Source organism: Tasmannia lanceolata, unplaced genomic scaffold (genome assembly GCF_043159265.1).
Source record: "Tasmannia lanceolata isolate RefF3 unplaced genomic scaffold, GAP_Taslan_0.1 ptg000005l, whole genome shotgun sequence".
NCBI classification, from domain to species: Eukaryota; Viridiplantae; Streptophyta; class Magnoliopsida; order Canellales; family Winteraceae; genus Tasmannia; species Tasmannia lanceolata.
This window is the reverse complement of record NW_027518682.1, coordinates 11,465,550-11,484,973: the sequence shown is the minus strand read 5'-3', so window position 1 is coordinate 11,484,973 and position 19,424 is coordinate 11,465,550. Positions and strand designations below refer to the sequence as shown.

At 39.7% G+C, this 19,424-nt stretch overlaps 1 protein-coding gene and 1 pseudogene across 1 annotated transcript; one reads left to right on the top strand and one right to left on the bottom strand.

The window, feature by feature from the left end:
• The first annotated feature begins 3,531 nt into the window (after positions 1 to 3,531).
• Positions 3,532 to 4,559, top strand: LOC143876354 (short chain aldehyde dehydrogenase 1 pseudogene; annotated as a pseudogene).
• Positions 4,560 to 10,900: 6,341 nt separating this feature from the next.
• On the bottom strand, positions 10,901 to 14,731 carry LOC143877485 (secoisolariciresinol dehydrogenase-like). The gene is made up of 3 exons (XM_077379548.1): positions 14,559 to 14,731; positions 11,601 to 11,953; positions 10,901 to 11,472 (listed from the first exon to the last, which is right to left on the bottom strand). Exons 1-3 carry the CDS (start codon positions 14,594 to 14,596, stop codon positions 11,036 to 11,038), a joined length of 828 nt encoding a protein of 275 aa, XP_077235663.1. The 5' UTR covers positions 14,597 to 14,731; the 3' UTR covers positions 10,901 to 11,035.
• Between the last annotated feature and the right edge of the window lie 4,693 nt (positions 14,732 to 19,424).

Here is a 19,424-nt window from a genome sequence, read left to right as displayed (position 1 = left end):
GAGCCTCCCCTGCTTTTCTCAGAAGGGAATCTGACCGTATTAAAATCCCCGCCAATGAGCCATGCCCCCTGCCACTGATCCCGGATACTCATAAGTTCCGGCCATAGGAGCCTCCTTTATCTTGCCCTAGATGGACTGTAAACCGTGGTCATCAGCCATTGGCACCCCCTTGCCCTGCACCTGAACCTGATCGAAATGGAATGTTCATTGATAACAGAATCCAATCTATCGAAAATATTGTCCCTCCATATTATGATTATTCCTCCAGACGATCCCCTGGAATCCTTCACCTCCCACCTTCGGTTTGATCTTCCCCAGATATCATCAATCAGCTGTTCAGTGTCCCCTTCAATTTTGGATTCAATAATTGCTATAATGTCCTGTTTTCTAACAAGACAGAGATCTTTGACGGCCAGTTTCTTTCTATCCGAACCCAGCCCTCTTATGTTCCAGAAAATAACCTTCATTTGTAAAGTCAAGAAATTCCAGCACCCTCCCCCCAAAGCCCTTATTGAAGGCGCCTTAGTTCCCTCGTCCCCCCCCCCCCCCCCCCCCCCCCCCCCCCCCCCTTCATGGCTGATGCTTTATTCTTTCCTTCCCGATTATCATTCTTCTCTGCCATCTCCTTAATCTTGGAAACATTCTCTTCAAACAGGATTCCGAAATCACGACCCATGTTCAGCAGGGCATCAACATTGTCCGTATTGCTCGCTGACTCAGATGAGACCCCGTCCTCTACATCCTTTAAGCAATCATTGATTTTGTTTAGTATCTCAATTTCCATAGAGTCCACACCCGCCGAGGACTCCTGAGAAACCTTCTCTGTCCCCGCTTCGTCACCCGGAATCAAGGGGAAGTGATTCGTATCGCCACCCAACATGTTTTCATTCAGCGACCCCCCACAATTACCCACCCCCACCCCCCCCCGATATCCATTGGGTTCCCCTTGTCCACACTTTCCGTAGGACATGATGATAGACCAGCAAGGTGCTTTTCTGTACCGTCATCTCCACAGATCTCGTCGCCCACCACGCCCGAAAAACAGAGTGGTAATCGAGTAGGAGACGACAACACACCTTCATCAGTTTTGAGTTTCTCCCCAGGAACTTTCAATGTCATAAGAGCCTCCTCCCCAACCTGTGATTTGTTAGGATCCACACTCATCAAAACATTCAGAGATCCCTCACTATCCATTTCTTTGTCCACAGAGGGCAGATTTCCATTCGGATTCAGTGATCTTATTGTCTGACCGGGCTGAGCCAAATCCGTCTCTTTCTCAGAAGCGCCCACCTTCGATTCAGTGTTTTTTTTTTGAGATGGTCCTCTGCACTTTCTCTCTTTTGATAATGAGTTTTTTCAAAGTGTAAGAAGATTAGTCATAAATAAACTAGAAGGTTGGCCTGCGTAAGGAAAAGTCATTTAAAAGAGGAGATTTTATATGGTGTAGGAAAAGTCATTTAAAAGAGGAGATTTATATGCTGTAAGCCATTATTAATTATGGATATCTCCTCAACCATGGAGATTTTCTTAATGGGTTGATGAGATCTTGGCTCTGTGTGATGGTCATATAGTGCGCTACCATCACATGAGGAGGTCCGCGAAAGAAGAGACAGATCATGTTGCCCTGCCTGAGTGACTTGGTCAAAGAAGAGACAGATCAGATCATCTTGCTCGGCCTGAAGTGACTAGGCCCGAGTTAGAGATATTTGAGTTAATAGTTGAGGAGATCATGTTCTTTTTTGTTTCAGTCTTTTATTGTTCTGTTCTTGTTCTAGGGGCCATGACTGACTTGGTCATGACGATGGTTTTAAATTTCGACCGAAATCCAAAATGACCAATTTCGGATTTCAGTCAATACAGAAATTGAAATCGGTAATACCCAAAACTAGACTTGGCAAAACCGACCTTGCCCGCGGGTCGCAAATTTGCGGGCACTGGTCCTGGTTTTAGTGGCCCGCCAAAATCGACCCGCGGCCCACCCAACCCGCAAAAACATGGGTTGGGTCGGGTCAACCCGCGGGTTTTATTCCTTTTTTTGTTTTTATTATTTCTTTAAAAAAAACTTAAAAAGACCCAAAGTCTTTTATGCCTTTTACCATGTCTTGTTGTTCTTTGTGAGTTCCTATCCTTCAGTCGTTCTTCAAATGACTCATATCCATGGAAAATAAGGATGTGGTTTCAATATTACAAGTTTTACTCGTCCTTCAAATGCCATTTCCATGGAAAATAAGGACGATGTTTCAATATTACAAGTGATTAGGATGCTACTGGAGGCAAGTGATTAGGACGCTTTTGGAAAAGAGGGCTGCTATCAAAACAGGATTTCGTTTGGAAAATAAAGAAATGCACCATGTTGTGACACATGCAGAGGAAGGCATGAAAGTGAGCTCAGATCCTCATAAAATGCAAACAAAAAAAAAAACACTGCGGAAATGACCACATCAGCGGTCAATTCCGCTTTCGTCTTTATTTTCCAAACAAAATCCAGTTTTGGAAGTGTTTTTCTTTCCAAGGGCTGCCAGCAAAACGGAATTTCGTTTGGAAAATAAAGATGAAACACCAGGCCATGTTGCGACAACACATGCACAAGAAGACAAGAAAGTGAGCTCGAATCTCTGCGAAATGCAAAAAAACACCCATGGAAATGAGCAAATCAGCAGTCAATTCCACTTCCGTATTTATTTTCTGAAGGAAAAAACTTCCGAAAAGGGATTTCATTTGGAAAATAAAGACGAAAGTGGAATTGATTGATTTGGTAATTTCCTTGGGGGCCGTTTGGGTATGCGGATTTTAGAATCCAGGTTTGTAATTTGAAAACAATGTAAAAGAGGGTTCATGATCAAGCTGTTGATGCTGTCCTGACAGCGTTTCTTGGATTTTAAGTGAGAAATTCAGGTTTTAAAAATCTCTCCCACATCCTAAGATTTCTAAAACCTGAAAATATGGGAGGATCTGCTACTCTCTTGCTGACGAAAAGAAGGGTGAACTCAAAAACGACGGCTGGTCCGCTTCTTCTGTTGTCTCTTAGCTACAATTTTGAAGAAATCCGTGATTCTAAAATTCGAATATCCAAACGTGTCACAACTCAGTGCATGGTGTATGTCGCACATTTGGAAACACTTCCAACAGGAGTTGTGCCCACAAACAACTCAGGGTAATGGTGGAAAATTAAATCTTAAACTTTCTAGGCTTTAATGTCGCGCATTTGTTGATGACTAGCGCGCGACTTCAGTATCTACTTGACTCTGAAGTTCTTGTTGAAGTTCACATATGTTCACAAGAGTCTAGATGTCCGCACATTCAAAGTCGAAGTCCCGGAGTGTCGCGAATAATTCGCAGGAGTTCACACATCATTGAAAATCGGGCGGGCGCTACTAATTAACTCCCCCTATACATGGGGAACTCAAGTAGTTTGTTTCATTTTTAGTTAGTGGAGACGCGTGAGACACGTGTTCTGATAGACTTTTTGCCCTATAAAAATGGCAACCATGTCCTAAACCCAACATATCTCTTCCATTTTCTATAGAGGTTATGGAGAAGATGGGTTCTGAAGCAGTTGCCATTGCTAAACGGTAAGCGTACTTCACACTTTAGTTTTTCTCCACTTTTTGCAAAAACTCATTTTAACTTTGTTGATTTTGCATGTTGGAGGGGAAGGTGGCAGTGATAACTGGCGGTGATAACTGGCGGTGCGAGCGGGGTCGGAGAGAGCACCGCGTCACGGTGCAAAGGTGATGATCGCCGATATTCAAGACAAGTTGGGCCAATCTATTTGCCAAGAGCTCGGTTCAGAAAATGCCTTGTTCGCACACTGCGACATAACCAAAGATGAAGATGTCCAAAATGCAGTGGACATTGCCGTTTCCAGGTTCGGGAAGCTCGACATCATGTACAACAATGCAGCGATCACAGATAAACTGAAACCGAGTGTACTAGAAATCGACAACGAAGATTTCCAGGAAGTTCTCAGTGTAAACATCTTTGGCTCCTTCTTAGGTGCGAAACATGCCGCAAGGATTTCACACAGGAAAGGGTGCATTCTCTTCACTTCGAGTGTTGCTTCCATCACGAGCGCGGGCACTTTGTACGCTTACAAAGCATCAAAGCATGCCATCGTGGGTCTAACACAAAATTTGTGTGCTGAGCTCGGAAAGTTTGGGATCCGAGTAAACAGTATAGCTCCTGATGGAATTGCTTCTACTCCATTGATGCAGAACACATTTGGTATGGGGGAGAAGGAGATCGAGACTTGGTTGGGAAAAACGGCCAGTTTGAAAGGTGTTTGACTCGAGCCGGATGATGTTGCTGTTGCTGCACTCTATCTCGCAAGCGATGATGCCAAGCTTGTTAGTGGGCTTAACCTTGTGGTGGACGGGGGTTCTACCATAGTCAATCCTGCCATCGCCATGGCCTCTTGATCACCTGGGCCATGGGCTCGTGGGGAGGTTGTAACTCTAAAGGCTTAGAACACTCACCTGAGCCATAGGCTCGCGGGGAGTTTGTAACTCTATGGCTTGAAACACTTCTCTTTTTTTTAAGCTTGTTGGGGAACTGCATGTAGGCGCTTGATTCAATAAATTAGACTTCTATTTCTTCTGTTTGGGTGCTAAACTTTGCAAGAATCCATATTTCATCCAGGCATGTCTACAAGCGTATGGCCTATATACCATTCGTGCTACTTGTATCGAATATTCATCATCTTCTATTGCTACTCTTACGACAAGAAATTTTCTTCTCACATCTGGTTTCAAAAGTAAAGTAAAAGATGCCCTTGATTAGACATGTGATAACGTGGTTCTGAATTGCAATAGTCCTTTGCTCGTAAATGCATGGCTCTTAATCCACCGCTAGACCAGATTCAATAATTCTTGTTGGCTCTGTTCACTTGCCACCTTCTTGAGAAAGGAAAGGAGAAGAAAGTAAGCCAAATTTTTCCGTGATCGGACATTATTTGACATTTTCCGCCGTTCACTTGTTTTCTCAGGAAAGAGGAATTACACAGGTGGAAAATATAAATAATGACGTGAAAAACTAACTTTCTTGCACTTTCCTTTTAAATTTTCTCACTGAAAGGATGGGAAAATCACTTTCCTGAGAAAACTACTTTGCCTGCGTAGTTTATTTTCCTTTCTCAGCCAAGTGAACAACGGATTTTCTCACAAAAGGAATTTTCTCATTGTTTCTTTTCCTTTCTTTTCCAACTTTCCACGTCAGATTCTTTTCCTTTCTTTTCTTTTCTTGCAGCCAAAAAACAAGTGAAGAAAGCCGTTGGGAAAAAAAGGCACTTCCTGTTTTTAGAAAGCAAAAGGAAAATGATAAAAAAAAATGGGACTTTTAACTGAAAATATGAAAAAGGGTTGTGTTGACTAAATTCCGAGAAAGGGGTGAAATGCATCCCAATGCATATTTTAAGACAAGAATGCCCTTTACTTGCTTTTCCCTCCACCTTTTTTAGAAACGGATCCCAATGCATTTTACAAACACTATTCACCTTTTTTACCTTCTTCTTCCCCACGTCAAGTGTTGAAAGTTCATTGCCTTTGGTAAAACTCCATTGTACAGCCCCCTTCTAGGATGAAATCAGCTCATATTTTTCAAAATGGACTATACAGCCCATTCCGTAGGATGATCCGAAGCGCCCAATTGATGGGCCACAACGTAAATAGGTTATGCCCCAAAAATCATTTCCATAGGATGATTCTAATCATCCGATCTAAAGAGGGACTCAGATTGTGGAAACTTCTATAGATTGGACAGTTGGGATCATCTATGGAAATACTTTTTGGGGCACAACCTATTTATGTTGTGGCCCATCAATTGGGGGTTTGGATCATCCTATGGTGCGGGCTGTACAGTCCATTTTGAAAAATAAGAGGTGAATTTATCACTGCCCTTGTAGAAATTGTGTTTAATTACATAAATATGCTTGGCTTTTGACTTGGTGGTAGGGAAGACCTATTGTTTCTTCATGAGAAAGTTTTTATATGGTGTAAACCCGTATACTCCAGCATTTTTCAAAAATTATTGTACGGGTAGGATGATCAAAACCGCCAATTAGATGGGCCACACAATGCAAATAGGTTGTGCCCAAAATATAATTTCCATAGGGTGATCCTAGCCCTCCAATCCATAGAGGAAATTCGGATTATGGAAACCTCTGTAGATTGAAGGGCGAGGATCAGCCTATGGAAAACATACTCAAAACTTCAAACAACATTTCATGTTCTGTATTTTTGGCTGGATAAAAATTTTCCATCCTCTTGAGTTTCTTTCCACTTTCTCTTGATCTCTAACTCTAAGCGCTAACTATGTACAATATAAGTTGAACTTAGGACACTTTGATGGATGGTCTCACCCGACTCAAAATAGATTGTGACCAGGACTCAAAACCTAAGATCCGAAAAGCACTCCAAAAAGGATAATGAATCTAATGAAATACTATTAGAATGTATGAACCACTATTTATACCTTGAAACCACTATTTATACCTCGGAACCACCACATAGTGGTTCCGAGGTATAAATAGTGGTTCTCACTGTATAATTAGTGGTTATGAGTGTTTAAACCACTATGTACACACTCATTCCCGCTTTTTATAGTGGTTTTGACTGTAATTGTGATTCTCATGAATCTTGAAACCACAATTAGAGCTTGGAAGGATTCAATTGTTGTTCCTTTCATCTAAATGTGGTTCTGAGTGTTTAAACCACTGATTATAAATTCATGACAACTTTGAGACCTAATGAAATACTATTAGAATGTATGAACCAATATTTATACCTCGGAACCACTATTTATACCTTGGAACCACTACATAGTGGTAAATAGTGGTTCCTAGGCATAATTAGTGGTTTTGAGTGTTTAAACCCCTATAAATACAATCATTCTCACTTTTTGTAGTGGTTTTGACTGTAAAACTTTTTTCTCACAATTTATACGCTTGGAAGAAGTATTAGGCCTTCTAAACTATGAACCACCATAAGATCTGAGTGTTTTAGACAACTATTTAAACCACTGTTCATAAATTCATGACAACTTTGACACCCAATGAAATACTATTATAATGTGTGAACCACTATTTAAAACTTGGAACCATTATTTATACCTCAAAACCACTACATAGTGGTAAATAGTGGTTCCTAAGTATAAATAGTGGTTTTGAGTGTTTAAACCCCTATTTATACACTCATTCTCACTTTTTATAGTGGTTTTGATTGCATAACATTTTATTCTCACTATTTATACTTTCAGGACCACTATATAGTGGTTCAGAGGTCTACATAGTGGTTAGGTCGATATAAATAGATTATCTAAGTGTTTAAATAGTGGTTTTGATCTTCTACATAGGGTCGTCAGTGAATTTCCACATTCAGAACCACTACTTAGTGGTTACGAGGACTAGATACTGGTTCCCACATATCAATAGTGGTTCCAAGAACTAAATATTCATTCTACACATTTAAATAGTGGTTTTAATTGTATATAGACAGGAGTTTCAGCTGGGTTTTACTCTAAACAGAAACATATATAGAGGGCGAGAGAGATAGAGAAATAGAGATGGAGAGATGATGACAATACACGATAGCATTGCAAAGAGGATGATGACAATAACAAATCTCTAACAAATAAAGAGGATGATGACAATACACCATAGCATTGTAAAGAACATGTTAAACCTAAGCAAATGTATGACAATTGACCTACAAGAGAACCTTAGGTTTCATATCCAAAGAAAATAAAGAAAGCCAATAAAATCTACATGTTCTCAAGGGAAGTTTCACCGCTCTTCAATGGAGTTTTACAAAAGGCAATGGAGTTCAGCACTTGGCATGGGGAAGAAGAAGGTAAAAAAGGTGAAAAGGGTTGGTGAAATGCATTGGGATCCGTTTCTTACCTTGTTTGAGGCAAAAGCAAGTAAAGGGCATTCTTGTCTTAAAACTTGCCTTGGGATGCATTTCACCCATTTCTCAGAATTTAGCCAACACAACCCTTTTTTCATATTTTCAGCTAAAAGTTCCATTTTTTTTTTTTATCATTTTCCCAAAGCCGCCACCACCCCCCCCCCCCCCCCCCCCCCCCCCAAAGACTTGCAAATCTCTTTTATGGTGAAGGGATTTACATGCATGCTCATCTACTTTAGTTTCCATGTCCCCCAATGACCAATGCAGGCAAGTATAAATTAGACCAGCCCCCCAAGTGTAAATTCCTGGCTCCACCCTGTGAGAGCAGCCACATATCAGTATAATATAACAGTAATATATATAGGAAAATGATATCAGCACACAAACAACAACTGCAGTTTGTTGTGAACTTAACAAGAAAATAAAGTATTGAGTACTGATTAATCGAACAACAACTGCAGGTTTTAGACAAATTCGGCACAAAAACATGAACTTAATCAAACTAGATAATTTGAAAAACTAAATAAAAAACAAGAATAAGAAGAAACGAAAGGAAAGAAAGTAAAGAGTTGCAAATTTGAGGATGAAAAGAACCAAAATGATCTATGAACTAATGGGAACAATATTTGGCGGACGTTGTGCGGAACTTCCTGCGCAACGCACTAAAATTAATTAAGAGAGGAAACCGAGGGTGTGGAAATAACACACCATGGAATTGATTTTGCCACACCCCCTGCTATTAGTTTATTTTAGTGTGTTGCGCAGGAAGCAACGTTGGGTAGGCAAGTTTTTTTCAACTAATGGAGCCTCACATCTCTCAGGCACTTTTTTCTTCTTTACCTTCATTTTACAATAGAGAATGAAATGGAGGGAAACTAGAGTTTAAGGAAAGGAAAAATAACGACTCCGCGAAAAGCCGCAGTTACGATCAACAGTTAAATAAATTTTTCGGGTCATATATCTACAATGAGGGAAGCCAGGGCGCAGCATGTAAGTGACTTCGAGACCCCCTTTAATCGTGAAGAACATCTTGAACTAGTCCACATGGTCTTGGTCCTATACATAACGAACATCCTATGGTCTAAGATAGGGACTTCAAAAATAAACGAGGCAAAAGTGGATCCCAATATATGTCTTGTAATTAAGGAAGTTAGGCCATGTTTGGATTGGAAGAATTTTTTGGAAAAGTATAACATGAAACAACGCGATTCCATTTTTTTATCTGGAGGGACCTCAAATTTATTATAATATCCCTCTAAATTATTCATTATCATATTATTTACCTCTAAATTGAGGAAAGTATAAAATTTTCCAAGGAAAAAAATCCATGAGAAATGTTTTTCTTGCAATCCAAATATTTTCTTTTCCAAAAATTAAGGCTAGTAACAAGTTTTGGCTCCAGTTGGCCATTTATGGAACACTTGTACAAGATATGGACCATACATGTATGATTGGCATGATGGGTGAATGGATGATCTTAGCCATTCAAATTACAATTTAGACTTTAACTTTTGAATGGAGTTTTCTAAACTCTAAAAAAGAAAAATGAAAAGAGGATGGGCATTCGCTCTCCCTATGTATGTGTCATGATTGGGGTGCAACTATCAAACAACATATCATAGTAAGGGCGGTATTTGGTCAGAGCATATTGGCCGCAATAAAACAAAGGATCGTCGTGTCATTCTACTTTTTTCATAAAACTCCATGTGAAGTAGTTTTGGAGATACATGACCAAGGGCCCGGGTAGAGCTATACCAAACAAAGACGGGATCCCGTTCTAGAAACAAAAAAACACGGACCCGTCTTTAATAATTGTACAAACTCGGCTTGTCCTTTCACTTTTTAATTGGCTTCTAAGAGCTTTTTGGGAACGGGAATAGCCTTCTGCCAGCTGTTTAAAAAAGAAAAGATAAGCTAAGTTTGTGCAATTATTAAAACATGATAGTGCCCAACATCAGCCCCGGCCTTTAAGGACAACATATTTAGCAGGGCTACAACTCGGGTCGGGCGGATCGGGTTTTGAAGAATCCAACCCTACCCAAGAAATATCTCAGGTTAGGTTGGGTCGGGTTTTTTTTCCGGAAAACCCACGATTCCCAAATCCAGCCCTACCCATGATAAATCTCGGGTCAGGTAGGGTTTTCTTACGTTGACGCAATTTTTTAAGGAAAACTCTTATTTGGCAGGCAACTCAACTCATAGAAGAACAAAAATTCAAGTATGGCGAACTCTTTAGTGCATTAACTAATAACTAGTCCAAAGAGAATAAATTGATGCATTACCAAATGAAAATGATTATACTCAAATTAGATAAACAACAAACTACTTAGTGCATTAACTATTTAGTTGAAACTTGAAGCCCTAGAGCTAAAGGGGGGAAACGAACGGAAAGAGTCCCTGTGATTGCGTGCATGCGTGAGTTTTACTCTTAAGTTTTCACTTTTAAAGTAACAAAGTTTAGAAAAAAAAGAAATGGGAAATGATATTTACGCCCCTTTCATCACCGGGGACACCCATTTGCCAGTATACTTTGCAATCAAAGCCACTGGATTTTTTTGACATAAAGTACATCATCTCCCTTTTTGCCATTGATACACTGACGTTGGGTGTCCCTGGTGATCAAAAGGGGCGTAAATATCACTTCCCAAAAGAAATACTTACTATAACTTAAGTAAGTCGGGTTGGGTCGGGCCCCTTCAAACCCGGCTCAACCCTAGATTCATGCGGGCTTTTGGATCGTAGACCCAGCTCGACCCGAAACCCGAGAAACATCAACCCAACCCAAGCTATTTCCGGGTCGGGTCGATTCAGGTCGGGTAAAACCCGACCCAAGTTGCAGCCCTAATATTTAGATTACCTCGATTCAACCCATATCATTCTCTCCTCCTCACCGTTTAATTCTTTCTATTGTTTTAGTTCGATTATCTGCGAGTTATTACTTTATTTTCATTATTTTATGATTATAATTCAAATTTCCCATACTTTTTGGCTTTCAAATATGCAACAAAAAAAAGAGGCTGCATTGATCATAAACCTCTGCATTTTTTGTACATGGCCCATCTACTAAGAGAGAAATTTTCACATCCTACACACAACAACTCTTATTTTGGGGAGCCCAACTTGCCAAAGTAGCCTTACTGGTTGTTGTTGTTGAAGAGACCAAAAGTATGATTAACAGTAGTAAAACCCCCATCCACCAAGAAGTTTTGCCCACTCACATACCTAGACTCATCACTTCCAAAATATATTGCAGCGAGAGCAATGTCTTCTGCCCTCAACACAGTCCCTTTAAGGTTACTCATTCCAGCAATCCACCTCTCCATCTCTCCATCATCCTTCTTAATGAAATCCTTAGCCAAAGACGATGCCACCAAGAAAGGAGACACGCAATTCACCCTGATACCAAACTGCCCAAGCTCTGCAGCCGCATTCTTCGTAAGCCCCACAACCGCGTGCTTAGAAGTCACATAGGCATGTGATGCAACACCACCGATCACCGAACCTGCGCTCCCATTGATGATTATGCTACCTTGTTTGGCCGGGATCATGACCCGAGCTGCGTGTTTAGTACCTAAGAAGTGTAGGGTTTTACCAAAGAAAAACCACTAAAATTCAGAAGCAAATATATGTGGATTAAAAAATCAAACCATCAAGAGAGCAATCACAGAAGAGAACACAAAAGGATTTATGTGGAAATACCTAAGAAGACCCCTGTGACGTTAACAGCTAGTACCCGTTCGAAGTCACTTGTCTCGTTGTCTATTATCTTTCTCTTATGAGGGTCTAGAATGGCAGCATTATTGAACATTATATCAAGCTTACCGAATTTAGTTACGGTTCCGTCCACTGCTTTTTTGACATCTTCTTCTTTGGAGACGTCGCAATGTGTGTATGAGGCGACATCCAAGCCGATGTCTTTGCAAACTGAATGGCCAAGATCATCTTGGATGTCGACAATGACGACTCTTGCGCCGTGTTGAGCAAACAATCTGGCAGTGGTTTCGCCGATCCCAGTGGCCGCTCCGGTGATCAGCGCAACCTTGCCTTCCAATCTGTAGAATGAGATCATAAAGTAGTACTACGGTGTTTATGAAGGCGTAATGAACTTGTAATTACTATTACCCTTTGGAGGAAATCAAGGGGACCGACTAGGGAAATGAGGGTGGGTTCATTGATTTCTTCCGATGGCTTTTTTTCATGATGATCCAATATCCACTTTGCATAATTTTATTATGTTTATGGGTAGTTGTAATGTAGTTATTAAGTAGCTGTGGGTGGGTATGTGATTCGGGGTTATGGGGATTAGTTATTGGTGATTTGTTTTGTAAGTGGATAGATGGGCTTGTGATGTGGCACTCCCTTTTGCTTGTAGTAATTCATTGAAATGAAGAAGAGAATTTTACACTAAAAAAGTTAACTTTGTTTATGAGAGTAATAGTTCTTCTTGAATTGAACCGTTATGAGAATCAACCTCTTTCTCCATCTTTTCTCTCTTTTTCTTTGCTTATTTGTGTTACGGCCAATTAGGTACGTAACATACATCGGTTTGATTATATGTGGAGATGATCAAGACAATTGTAATGGCATATTATATGCCCAGATCAATAGTTATAGTCATTTGAGGTTTTAATCTTGGCCGTAAAAATTCCTCCTGTAAAATTTCTAATATTTCACTAATTTCTGATGTATTAATTAATAAGTGTAATAGGTGCTTAAATAAGCACTTACAGATAAAGAGATAAACATAAAAGAGCTAAAGATAAGATTTGGCCTTGATTATCCTAATCCAATCTACTTTCCTAATCCAATCCAACAACCGAGTCAAGCTAACTAATCTCAACCTCTAATAATCCAACAGTGAGATCTTATAGATCTTATCTGACATATCTTAACATGCCCCCTCAAATGTATATTGATTGAAAATCTATATACGTTTGATACAATCAAATATCCCCAATTGATTACAATAAAATATCTTCAGACAATTAGCGGCATACTGTTGAATGCACACCCAAGCTGATGAAGAATTCCACTGATATTGACTAATGCTTCTTGCCGAATGTTAGATTGTTGAAAGGAATACCGCTTGCAAGATGAGTAGCGAAGAGTAACTCAAGGCCTCGATGGGTAAGTCTACATGAAAAGGGTCACTATGAACCAATGCTACAATGGGCAAAGACATGGTCGACTTTTGGCATCAATCCACAAAGAATTTGTCCGACTCTCTCAGGCACGCACTCCTCCAAAGGACCAAGGATTGTACCCTAAGGGGCCGAAGCGCCTCAGCTGAGTAGAGTAGTTATTTTAGGCACGCACCTCAAATAGAGATACATCAACTGAAAAAAACAAATGAAATGAAAGAAATGAAAAGCAAGGAAAAAAAAGGTATGAGAATGACAACTAGTGGACAATTAACGGCTAACATCAAGGTCATAAAAGGAAATTGGACTGTGTGTAAAAAGAGTGGTGCAAATATCAAATATGGGGAAAGAATTTCAGATAAGATAATAGAAGGGTGACAATATCAATTTTAGCAGCTGAGGTTTGGATAAAGATGAAGAGGCCGTGCAATGGAGAGGAGTATCATTACCAAGAGCAAGTGGTTGGTTTTGCTTTAAATTTAAATGACCCTATTTTGGAATTGAGAACCATGTAATAGGCTGCTTAGCTTTGATAATTGTGCAAGTAGGGAATAGCAAGCAAAGCAAGCAAATCTTCTAGGGCTTTGGAATTTAGTGGCAGGGGTGTTAAGACAAAAACAAGGGCATGCAAACTGAGAAATAGTGACAGAAAAGACATGATTTTATAGCTTAAAAAGCTGCTCCTTCCTAGTTCCCACTCATCATCTCAAAACCCCATGCAGCATGTCAAAGAAACTACACAAATTTTGGCCCCGTGAAGGAAGAAAAAGATTATTAGATAAACCAAAACGGCTTAGGTTTCAAGGAGCCAGGACCCCAGTTATATGGAGAAGTCGGTTGACACTTTTGGGGTTCAGAAACAGGGCACTGCAGGCGATCATCCGGCCATCAATGTTGGGAAGTTGGCTGCCGCATTGAAGGTGCTTGATGAAAAGCCTCAAAAGTCCTCTCTTTTCTACTTGTTATGGAGATTCATATGGTGAGAAGGAAATAAGAAATCTAGATAGTTACTTGCCCGGCGGACGGCTAGATCGGCCGTCCACCGGAGAACCAGATCACTTGTGTTGTGATCAAAGCGGCTTAGGTTTCTAATATTTCACTAATTTCTGATGTATTCATTAATAAGTGTAACAGGTGATAAAGAGATAAACATAAGATTTGGCCTTGATTATCCTAATCCAATCTACTTTCCTAATCCAACCCAACAACTGAGTCAAGCTAACTAATCTCAACCTCTAAAAATCCAACAGTAATATCTTATCTGACATAACTTAACACCCTCTTGGATTAGCCACTGCCTAAGTCACAACCGTGGAACGATCCTAACCATTCAATCTGTGGCTTGACTTTCACAATTGACATTTTTACATTAAAAAAAAATTATCTAATCAGTGCAATTTTGCAGCAGCCCCAACAAATTAAAAGACTCGAATTGAAGAGTGTTGATTTTAATTTCGAAGAAAAAACTAAACAGTTTGATAAATCCGGATTAAGATTAAGAAGAGAGCACATATACCTTCTTCCCATGGAAGCAAGAATACTGCTACAACTCATCCTTTCACCTTTTTTCTTCTTCTCTAACTTCTTCAGTGTGTTGAGGACTTTGTTATGGTGTGTTATTTGTAGGCAAGAACAAGAACTAAAATTCACAATGAACAGATGTTTTTCACATGCTTAGCACATAGTAAGGTCGAGGCAGATGTGATTGCTCCAAATACTGTTACAGGTAGGGGACACACATGACACATGTGATTAGGCTACTAACTCTATTAACGTTAAAATCAAACTTTCACATTTTCTTTGAAAGGTTGAGATTAAAAAATATAAAATTCATGTTGCTCAGATCAGCCAGCAAAAAACAGTTCAATTTTTTTTGTGGAAAATGTCACGACGGATTATCTTTATATTACACGTTTTAAACGCCTTTGATTAATAAGAGGGAGATGATATTTCCACCCCCTTTCTTAATTAGCATTTCCACCTTCCTTTTTTTCTGTCTTATTTCTGAAAATGATTTCGGTTTACAGCATGCCCTATTTAAAATCTCCTATTTCGATTGCAAGATAAACATTTCTTGCAGAAAAAAAATTTCCTGGGAATTTTATTGATTTCTACGATTTAGAGGAAAATGATGTAGTTATGGATTCTTAAGAAGGATATCATTATAAGTTGTATGTCCCTAGTAAAACTTGAACAGGGGTGATTCGAGTAACCATTTTTTCATTTGTAATCAAACAATGGGAAGGCAAAAAAAATTTGGAAAAATCTTTTCTTTTCCAAACTTTTCCAAAAAATTCCTGCAATCCAAACCGGGCGTTACATAAGAGGTGGAAATATCATTTCCCAATATTAAAATTCAAATTTATTGAGGTCCACCAAAGAGACATTTATATCTAAGATGTTTAAATATGCCATGGCCTATCCAACCGATTAATAAGATTGTTGTTCTATCAAACTGTACTACTGAAATGAAAGATAATCAAATAAGAACATAATGTAGTCTCAATGGTTTGAAGTTTGAACATTAAAGGAATGTTCGGCAACCATTATTAAAAATGGTTTTAGCCAGTTTTCTAGGGGCAAAGAATGAGAAAGGCAACAAAATGCAGAAAAGTAGTTCAGCAAACACACCCACCAAGCTCGTTTCTATATTATCTTATTTTCACGAGTAAATGATGAGATTTTTTCAGTGTTTAAAAATGCGTATGTGACGCGGAACGTGGCCAAGAAAAATCCTTGTCGACTTAGCACGGATGCGGCCAAGGATGGTGCGGTTGACGTGCTCATAACTTGGGAGTCAGGAGAGTCAAAGTAGTTTATTGACTCAGTAGGGCAAAACACGGAATGCAGATGTGGTGCAACGCGGAATGCGGCCAAGGTAAAAAGGAGTTGACTCAGGCGAGTTCCTTGTCGAGTCAAGGAGTTTTTAAACACTGGCTTTTGTGACTCCTTTTCTGAAGAACAGCCCTAGCTAAGTTTAAAGAAGGATGTTTGTAATCCAGGTGAATGATAATTGAAACGATGTTTTTGTTTTCCTTGACATCTCTCACCCGAGAAGATAATTGTGATGTATTTTAATCTCATTCTTCAGAGGAGCTCCCCACGCTCACGATGTTAATGGGAGCTTGAACAGTGTGGCCACTGGCCGCTATTAACAGCAAGAAACCAATATTCAATACCATTGGATTTTCTAGCAGTTGTGCTGGAATACAAAAGGTTGACATATCTTTCATTTCCATTCATAGATTTACAGTGATTTGTAACATACAGAGGTTCCAAGTACAACATAGCCCGCTTACAGCAGTGACTATGATTGTTTTCTGGTTTCTTGAAATGGTTCTGAACATAAGCCAACTACAAATGCTTGGCCTGCATGCGTTCTTTAACCATTCCCATGATTCTCATTCTGGAAGTAAGAATCAATTCTTATTCTATGGAGTGCTTCCATAATCAGAATCATGTTTCTTAACTCATTTCTATCAATCATTTCTTTATTGTTTGGAATAGAATTACACTAATTGAGAACCTACCCATCCAACTGTTTTTTTTTTATTGATGGGTAAGCTGGGGATAGGCAAGACCCCGACCAGATTTCATAGATGGAATACAAAGATACGAAAAATTAAGGGGGCTCAAAAGCCAAACAAAAGGGAACATGCTCCCATAAGATAAAGAACCAGAGCTCTACACACATATAAGAGGGCAAACAAACACAGAGTATAAGGGCGATGGTGTTCGCATCCAGATTTCATCATGACATCGAAGGAGTCCAATAGAGATAGCTGGGATTTCAAACTCCAGGGAGGTGTGATCTCCTTCTCATAGTCAGGCATACGAGGTTCCTTTCTGATCATCAAGTAGGATTTGTTGGAGATTTTGGGGGCAAAAAGCAAGAGGAATATCAAGCCCTTTCCAACGTGAAGCTCTTTTCGATAGGAAATCCATAGCTGCGTTTGCCTCTCGCCATATGTGAGAGACTCTCCAAGCTTGGAAAGAGTTAAGCAAGTTCATAAGAACTTCAATTATCTCCATGATGCGCCACGGGGAGTAGATTTAATATCAACCGCGAATTTGGAGTCAGATTCAATCCAAATTCTAGCTACTCCAATTCTTCTTGCTTCTTGAATACCCTTATATATTGCCATGATTTCGAGCTAAAAAATCCCCGCTTTTTCATTGTTGATGGGGTACATACAGTGGAGCATTCCCTGGTTGTCCCTGATCAAGCCTCCCAGACCCCCGCCTTCTTCATCTAAGGATGGATCCCGAGTTCAAATTGTATTCTCCTGGCTCTGGGGGAATCCATTTGCAGAACTTTTGAACAGTTTTTTTTGGGACAAATTTATAGCCAAAATTAGCAGCCGTTCTTCTAGAGTACTAATCATCTTCATCTTGGATCTGAAGACCATTGAATTTATTTTTCACATCCTACAAAATTTGCCTAAGAACCTCCATTTTGTGTTCTTTTTTGTTTTCGAATTTGCCTTTGATTTCTCTCCTTCCATATTCTATAGATGGTATGATGACTTTACTTCGAATCCAAATCTCTGCATCCTGGAGGGATCTTAGCGGGCTTCCTTCGATGATTAAATCTCCATAGCACAGACCTCCAAATCCAACTTGAGTACCCACATCTGAAAAATAAATGGTTTATGGATTCTTGATGCGTCAAACACAGACTCCATATCATATCTATCGAAGGGATGAATCTTTGAACATTGTCTTTTGTTAGAAGCTTGTTCTCAATCGGCTTCCAAACCACCACCGGGGAAAAAAGGAGATGACCACAATAGTACACTGCTTGCGAGTTTGGAGACATTACCTTCTTGGCTCCAAGTTTGTTGTCAAGACCGATAATGTGGCCACAAGCTATTTCCAAACCCAGAGGAAGTTGTCCCCAAAACAAGCTCGATGGCAAGATTTCCTTGTAGAATTTGACATGGTTTTAGAATACAAGGCGGGCCGATCAAACCAAGTGGCAGACGTACTCAGTCAAAAGGCTGAGTTAGTCACCTTGAAATTGGACGAACATGCCTCCATATGTCAACTAAAGAGCAACCTACAATACCGTATTCGTGAAGGGCTTGAGAAAGATCCCTTTGCCCAAACTATCATGTAGTTTGTGAAGGGGCGAGGCGCAAATGCTTACTGCAGGAGTTGAAAATATCATCGCCCTAAAAAGCTCACTTTTGCACGAGAAAGTCATTTCTCGTGGAAATGACTTTGTATTAGGAAATTTTGTGGAAAGTCATTTTGCAGCTCACTTTTGCACGAGAAAACAGCAACAGGCTGACTTTTTAAAAGATTTGTTTCCTCATTCATTTAATGAATCTGAGGTGGCTATTCTCTCCTGCAAAGTGCAAAAGTGAGCCATGAAATGGCTTTTGGCGAAATTGCCTATAGGGGTGCAACTCGGGTCGATTTTTGGGAATTCGAGTCGAGCTTTTACCTTAAAATCAGGTTGGGTTCGAGTTGATTCCATTTCATTTTTTTAGCAAAAGCTCAACCCAACCCAACCCAAGTTGCACCCCTAATTGCCTAGAAATCAAACATGTGTAGATTTATAGGCTATTGATATTGGCACTACCATATTTTAATAATTGTACAAACTCATATTGTCCATTCACTTTTTAATTGGCTTCTAAGAGCTTTTTGGGAACTGTCATAGCCTTTGCCAGCTGTATAAAAAAGAAAAGATAAGCCGAGTTTGTGTAATTATTAAAACATGGTAGTGCCAACATCACCCCTGTCACGCCCCAAACCCCACCCTGGGCGTAGAACGTGGCAGCGCCGTACACCTGCAAGACAAGTCTCACAAATGCACAAGGCTACAAAGCAGATAACAGAATTAACCGGGCATTCCATAACTAAATATCAAAGTTCAATTTAATGCAGGCCCATCAGAGTCAAATCAAATCTCACCTCTCCCCCAAGGGTCAAAGCAAAAATAAACAATATTGTCTTTACATCTTATTCAAAGTACTCACTTCCTAATGAACTGAAAACAAAAAAGCTAATCTCTGAGTCAAAATCCAAATTCCAAAACTAAGCGTCCTGCTCCTCGTTAAACTCACGAGGGTCAAAACATTAAAATATTTTATAACCACAGTCAGCTGAAAAGCTCAGTACATAATAAAATACTACTATAAGTACAGTCTAAGCATGCCAAGGTTTAATATGGTTCGGATATTAGGGTCAAAGCAGAATACTGGGTTCACAGCTGAATAATAGGCACAAGGTAAATATGTGTGCATGTCAAATATGGTTCTGAATTAAAGTGCAATAAGCAATTCAATGTCTAAGTTCTGATCAAAGTCAAAGGTTTTCAGAATTCAAATGCTATGGTCAAAGCCATATGGTGTTCAGAGTTCAAATACACTTC